General features: G+C 29.8%; 1 protein-coding gene across 1 annotated transcript; it reads right to left on the reverse strand.

Moving 5' to 3' along the window:
- Positions 1 to 2,661: 2,661 nt before the first annotated feature.
- Positions 2,662 to 7,194, reverse strand: LOC100573541. The gene is made up of 6 exons (XM_029491301.1): positions 6,640 to 7,194; positions 4,083 to 4,627; positions 3,834 to 4,016; positions 3,528 to 3,689; positions 2,865 to 2,954; positions 2,662 to 2,799 (listed from the first exon to the last, which is right to left on the reverse strand). The coding sequence occupies exons 1-6, from the start codon at positions 6,731 to 6,733 to the stop codon at positions 2,662 to 2,664; spliced, it is 1,212 nt and encodes a 403-aa protein (XP_029347161.1). The 5' UTR covers positions 6,734 to 7,194.
- Between the last annotated feature and the right edge of the window lie 885 nt (positions 7,195 to 8,079).

An 8,079-nucleotide genomic window follows, 5' to 3' on the forward strand; every position in this document is an offset into this window, starting at 1 on the left:
TTTAATATTCTGATACAGCTAACAATATATTTAAATAGTAGTCTTGTAATCTAAGACATCTAGTATCTAGCCCTATTTATTGAGAGTAATAACTAATAAAATTGATGAATCCAACTGATTTAGTAAATAAATCCACTGTAATATTCAAAATTAAGTTGTTTAATAACAATATTTTAATTTTTAATAACTATTGGTATTTTATCAACAGAATTTAAATACCAAATAAAAAAATGTTGGAATGAGCCCAGTACTAAGCACATACAGAATAATGTGTATGTCTATTGTATAATGTAATAAAGAAAACCAACAAGTATCCCCCCGCAGATGGGTTATACAATATACTCAAAGACCATATCATTTATAGTTTATTATATTTGCAAGAACGAGAATTTGTATTTACTTTACTATGTTCTATAATGATTTTCTGGGTACTATAAATGGATTCAAGAATCACCACAGAGGATACAAAGAACAAGTACTTGTACTTACAGCCTTAATAGTATTGGGATTGTAAAGGAGACTTAAAATAAGTGCAGCATATAACATTGTCTCGAGTCTTATGAATTAATTACTAGTCATTCCATACAAAAAATTAATAACAATCATAGATAAGATGATCACAAACCACTGTATTTTTAAGTATTTTTGTGCAAAAAAGGAAGCAACTTGTACACACTCAATAATGGACTCACCCTGAGAATCAATTCTAGCCCCCATCTTATTTAACTTGTATAATACATACAATTTTATAAAATAAAGAGTTTAGATTTTGATTGATTGCAATTCCATACCAGAGCAGGGTTCAAGATGACGCTAACAGATGACTCGAATACGATATATTAATACTTCTATAAATAGCACTTAAAGCCAATTCCTGCAAATCCTCATTGGAGGTATGTAAATTTCATCTGAGCAATAAATAGTCATGCAGAGTACACATTAAACACAACTTCACACCTAAGTATCTAGGAAAAATATTGGACTCCACTCTTACATTTAAGAGCAAATGTCTTATGTAAGAAAGGAATTAAGTCATTAAGATCACAAATTAATCTGATGCAGAAGCTGGCCAGAAAAGGGGATGATGCTTCAATGGGGTAAAATTTTACAGTAAAATTTACTCCATTTTAATTACTACATATTATGTTAACAAACATATTACCAAACACACGAAATACGAAAGAAAGAAAAACTAATCACAAAAATGCAGAGGACAGGAAGGGGTCAGTATTATGGACAACATTCAAGGATGTACGTGCTCATATTCAGATTGATATCAAGGACTCATTCGTAGGAACCTTTTTAAGAAATGATGATAATAATATTACAGAATGGTATAATGAATGAACACACTTTTCTATAGTAAACAAAAATTTGGTGATAGATCCCACATAGAAATGGAACTACTCAGGCACGAGTAGTATGTATAAAATCAACTACAGACCAGCGATGGTCATTATGGATACAGAATGCATAAATGGGGACTGAAAGACAGTTGAGCGTATCATTGTAGCAACGAATGACAAACCAAAAATTATATTAAAATGAAATGCCGGGAAAATAAAGGTGGTAACCTACTTGTGTCCTGTATATGCTATTGTACACGCTGAAGTCCTAACAAACAGAAGCAATCACAATAGCATAACAAATAACACCACATAGGCACTGATGGATGCTCAACATACCAAGTACATAATTACAAAAACGTCAGGCACGAAAACGTAGTCAGAGAATTTAAGGAATTTATGCAATAATACCAGAGGCAGTGGAATGGATCAAGGGTTTAGACGTGTGTTTATAAACCTATTTATAAATTTGCAATACCATTATTACTACGTGCTGATACATACTTAATTATATTATATTTTATAACCATTAATAATTTATATCATGATTTATACTATTGTTATGATGTTAATTTGTTTTAAATTCATATGAATAAAAAAATATACAGCAATAATAATTAATGGTATTTCACCACACAATATTTTAAACTAAGAAATAATAAAGAAGAGGCTTCAAAAACTATATTACTGAGTATAAACATTTTTTGTAAAAGATATGAATGGGTGTTATAAAATTAAAATAAACATTAAATGCAATTTGTATCTTATAAAAATGTAAATTAATATTACCTATCTACAAAAATCAAAATTTAGTTCTTATAATTGGTACTTTTTTCAAAGTTTTAGATATACATACATAACAAAAAAAAATATACAAGATCAGAATGTTGAATGACAGTGAAGTAACTATTATGACTGACTAAGATATAATAAATAATATAATCGGTTTGACATATAGTCCGAACATAATCGTTTGTTGATTCAACAAAATTATTAATTATTTTATTTTATTTTAAGTTCGATAATAAAATATTTATATCAAGTTAAAACTGGTTTTTAAAAATCATTATTAAAATAACATACAAATTGGTAATTGAATCAGATAAATATAATTATGATTCACTTTTATAGCAGCTAAATTATTATTTTCAACAATTAATTTGGAATATAGAAGAATAAATAAAATAAAAATATTCATAAAGAAATAATTTTTAGCACTTGATTATACCCAACTAATGAAAACTTTATTATCACCAAATGTTATAATCTCTGACCATAACCCTTCTAAGTTATATAAATTGAAATACTGAGATAACTATAATATATAATAAATATTTAAAATTAAGTTAAAACTTAAAAACTTACCTTCAATTGAAATTGGTTCAAGTTTTTTGGATTTTGGACTTGTATTTATGGTATCTTTATTTAAAACACTTGTTCGTCGAGGAGAGCGCTACAATGAATAATAATTATAATAATCAAAGGATAGAAAAAATTATACATTTTTTATTAACTTACTGAAGCTGTTCCAGTTATAAAACTTGAGGAAGATGATGATGGATTCTTAGATAGCTCTAAATAAGTAATAGTTTCTTCCGAATCACCATTCTGAAACAATAATCAATTAAATGTTTATACCTACTAAAAAGTAACCAAACATGTTATGTATAAGTAGATACACCCTGTTTTAGGACACTTTTAATTTTTAAGTCACTATAGATAAGTTTAGTCTTGATTCTAAACATGCCTTGAATAAATAACTAAAAATTAGTCTAAATTAAATTCACACTTCTAGAACAAGTCTGCCATAACTCAATATTCATCAATTTTGAGTTATATTTTTGAATAGTAAAAAAATAATGCAATACCACCACATTCAATATCTTTTTTATTTTAAAAATATGCGTCAGTATTGAATAATATTATACTTTTTAGCTTATTTTCAAAGCAAGATAGCCATATAATATATTTTATGGCAGTATACGTAATTTAATTTATTCAATTAATCACCAAAGTCAAAATTCAAGACTGCCCTATTTCGATTTGTGGTGTTCCTGCACTAAATAAAAACTAATTATTGTGTCACATGTTGATTGAAAATGCAATATTTAGAGTTGTGTAATTATGGGCCAGTGAACGATCTAAAGTATTTATATTCAACGGTAATATGTACTAGATTACCTTTTTTGTAGTCTTATTTGTAATTTTTGAAGTTGATGAACTAGCAGATTCTACTGTTTCAAATTCTAATTCAACAGCATCATCATCATCTTCAACAGCAATACTTACTGGATCAGGTCTTGGCAAAGGAATTGCTTGTTTTGGTAACTTCATATTACCTTCCTACAAATAATTCAACATACTTCAATATATTTTGTACCCAATATTTTTATCATATAATTGATTTATCTTTCTTGGACATATTACTACTTGTAAACCAACAGTCCTTGTAACTAGGTGTGGTCTAGCATATTTATTGCTTTTTACCTCTCGTTTATAAACATTTACTAAATGCCTTAATTCTTTAAATTCTTTTTTTAGTGATTTATATTTTTCCTGCCAGAATTGTATACTTTTCTTCAACAACTCAAGGTCTGAAAGTTTATAACTCCAGAATAACTTAGATACCATACTTTCAGTAACTTTCAGTGAACACATTCTCTCAAATTTCTAAACAATAGTAATAACACAATTTTAATATATAATTAAAATTAAAAACAATAAAAATCTTCTTACCTCAACAGTCAAATCTTTAATATTTAACAATTTTAATAACTGTGGTAAACTCTCTTTGGTAATCTGCTTTACTCCACTTTTAATACTACTGATATCTTCAGGTAAATCAGTTAAATCAGATAATGAAATGTCAGAACTATTGTCAGAATCTATGACTTCAACATTTTGATCAATACTATTGGAACAAACATCGACCTTTTCACTATTATTTGTATAACTATTAGATGGACTTTCTATAGATTTAGTTTCATCAGTATTTTTTGTCAAATATATTTTATTTTTTAATTCTAGCAAAGGGTTTGATTCATCATCAATTGTATTTTCTAGACATTCCGAAACTTTTTGTAACAACAGTTCAATATGACTTTCTTTATTATCATCTTTGTTAGTAACTTCCAGTTTGTCTTCACTTATTTCAGTCCGTCTAATTTTTTTTACTTTATCACTGTCTACTCCATCTGGCAATGGTTGCTTTAAACCATCTGTTAAAACATTTTTTGATGTAGAAGGTGTTGGCTCATTAGGATCATCATCAGGAAGTTCAACTGAAAAATACATAAAAATTGTATTCAATGAATCAATGTTAGATCAAATTACAAAAATTGTTTATTTGTCATTTAATTTTTTTTATTTATTGATAAGTAATAAAAATACTATCTTTAGTTCAATATGTGACATTGTAACCTATCGAGCATTGGCCAACTCGCTTGTAAAATCTAATATTATAATATAATATAGGTAAACATTCAACAATTTATAATTGTTATTAATTTAAATGTAATTATAAAATATTATTTGGACTTTTGTACTAAAAATATTAAATCAATTAGGTACCTAAATAAAATAAAACAAATACATATCTTACACCAAACACACGGGTCAATACATTTCAAATGTGTAACAACTAACAAACCTATTAGTAATTACCTACCTAACCATCAATACTAAGAAAATATTATACAATTAACTAGCAGTGATCCAATACAATAAATTAATTTCTAAATATTTAAAAAAAACATATACGCAAGGGAGTTTATATTTCTTGCATTTAATTATAAGTATACTAAACAATTATAATTTGAATTGATGTTCATATTTAAAAGTTTTCTAAAAATATATTAGCTTATTTGAAATGAAAGAAAATTAAGTAGGTAGGTAGGTAAGCCATATAGGTTCTTAAATAAAAATGGTGGGATCTTTTCAAAGGTGGGTAGTCAAAAAGTTAAAGTTAAATTAAGAAGTTAATTTTTTTTTAACTTTTTAACTTAACTAGTTAGTTTATTTTCTAATCAACTTATGAACTTAACTAGTTTAATTTACAGTTTATTTATAAACTTAGCTTTTCTCAGTTGATTTAAAAAAAATCCATCACATTAAAAACGTTTTGAAATTTTTTGTTTATACGTACCTAAATATTACTATATCAGTATAAAATAAAAATAATCCAATACAAAAACATAAACATTTCTGTTCTTTTTCTTGATAACATAATTTTGTGTATATTCATATATTTAATCTAGTTGTAAATTATATATTATACGAGTATCAATTATAAATGTTTTTAAAAAATTAATAATTTTAAATTATAAATGGACAATTGTTATGTTTTAATGTTATATAACTTATATTATTCATTTGCTATATGATATGAAAAAATATATATATTAAATTATTAATTTGAAATGATTATAGTTTAAATTAGTAAATAATAGAAAAGTAAAAGGGTATACAGTGTACATTATGATGAAAGTTCAATAAAATTGTTTTTTATAATTTATAAATTAGAAACTAAAAAGACACGTTCATTCTTTGTGTGATTTACATACTAATTAAAAAAAAAAAAATAGATTAACTTTTTTTAAACTGAGTTAAGTTAATATTTTTTTCTATATTAACTTTTAACTTATCAAATTAAATTTATAATTTGTTAACTGTTAACTTTTAACTTATCGATCTTGTGTCCTCTTAACTTAACTTAACTTGAGTTAATTAATTTCTTTAGCTTGCTCACCTTTGGATCTTTTTAATTAATCATTTGAAAATATCAACACTGATAAGAAAATATTATTCAATAACATAATATTACCTATATTAGTTTGGTGGGTATTTAAACTAACAGTAAAAACATTGTCATTGTAATATTTGAACAAGCATCATAGTTCATAACATACTCAGATTCTGACATTCGCTATTAAAATCAAATTTTGTCCTTGTCGTTCTAATATGCATTCAATAATAACAGGATGTTGAGACAAGCAATCAATAAATGTATTCAGTATTCGTGTCAACATGATTCAACTACATCCTATTCTATCCATCGTAATCCATAACACAATGCTTAACCATCAACGCTTGTACCATAGACCTTATACCGAGCCTTATACTTATGCTAATGAGGTCTATAGCTTGTACGGTGTCCCATTGTGACCACGTATCTATATCTTTCTCCCAAACACATACACACACAATCAGACACACTATATATGTATGTGCCTGACAAGTACAAGGGTCAGATCACGAGCGAATAAACAATAAAAAACAAGTTGTATCAACTTACTATCAGGCAAGTCAGGTTTCGACTGTTTCAGCGAGTTCTCCTCCACAGTGGAAACCTGCTGTTCCGTAGTTTCGCTAGTCGTATCGACGGGCATGTCGGGAGAAACAGAACGATTGCTACACTACACTACACTACAACTACTGTCCACTCGTGTCCGGGACGAACAAATTTCGGGCAGTACTGAATTATCCGACGCGGATATCGCGACGGCCGGATGGTTTCCAGACCAGACGACGTCGCTTCCTCGATCGGTTCAGCAATATTATGCCGTCGCTACGCGATACTAGTCGTACCAGAGTTTCGCTGTCCGATAATATTTTCCACCACGTTTACACTCAACCACCACGGCCAGGACGACGAATGGCGAAACAACGTTTACACGGTGACGGAAATTTGTGGTTAGCTGCCGAGCGGCTCCGTTTTGTGCGGCGTTGCCACGCTCGCGTTGTCGTGACCTGTCGGAGGTCGTCGCCGAGCGGCCGATAATTTTTGCTAACGCGTACGACGTTAGACGGTCATTATGTTACGCCCGACAGTTGGACCCGACGACAATTTGGCAAACGCGCACGACGAGTCGCCGCCCGACCAATCCGAAGAGCGAACGGTTCAACATTGACGTATAACGTGCCGCGGCGTTGCCACCAACAGCTGACGCTTAGTGAGCTTAGACGCTATGGAACAAAAAACGCCGGCTATGGTGAAACCGTGGCGTAAAAAATGAACCGCTCCGTTTCTACAATCCGCCCCCCCCCCCCCATCCGTTCCCGACGATTCCTTAGCGCTTCCTATCACGTACCGCGGCGGCAGTCTGTTGGTTTTCAAATGCTTTTTACGCCGTTTTTCGCCAGCGTCGGTGAAAAAATGTTTTCGTTTTTCTCGATTCGTTTCGTCTTTTCAAATGCCCTCTGTGCTCTGTTTGTTAAGTTTATTTCTTCTGAAACCCGTGGATATGCGGTTTGTACACTTTAAAATTCGCGTTCACGAAACGTCAGTCGGTCTTCATTCCAACGCACAAGTGCACAATTTTGATTTTGATTCAATAGATATTGCATTATTGTTTGGTCCTTAATAACGTTTGTATATTGTTTAACGTAAACACAATTTTTCGGTTTGATTTAAATAAAAGTATTATTCAAACATATTCAAACATACATCATAATATTGTAATCATAATAATAACGGTTAGATCATTGAATAAATTACAATTAAAGTTTAAACAGTGTGTAGATACATCAAATTATATACGATTATATCGATGTATATCGAATATATTGGTTTACGTCGCTCCGTTGATACACAGCGTCACAGCTTAAGAAATGAAGTTTTGACGATGGTTAGGCGTAGGTTTCCCAAACGTAGGTTGCTAGGTAGGTCCGAGTTCGAATCCGTCGTACGCTCTTTCGGGCTGTGACTGCTCCGTGCCGTATGGTTAACGCGGCC

The sequence above is a fragment of the Acyrthosiphon pisum genome, chromosome X (genome assembly GCF_005508785.2).
Source record: "Acyrthosiphon pisum isolate AL4f chromosome X, pea_aphid_22Mar2018_4r6ur, whole genome shotgun sequence".
NCBI lineage: Eukaryota > Metazoa > Arthropoda > Insecta > Hemiptera > Aphididae > Acyrthosiphon > Acyrthosiphon pisum.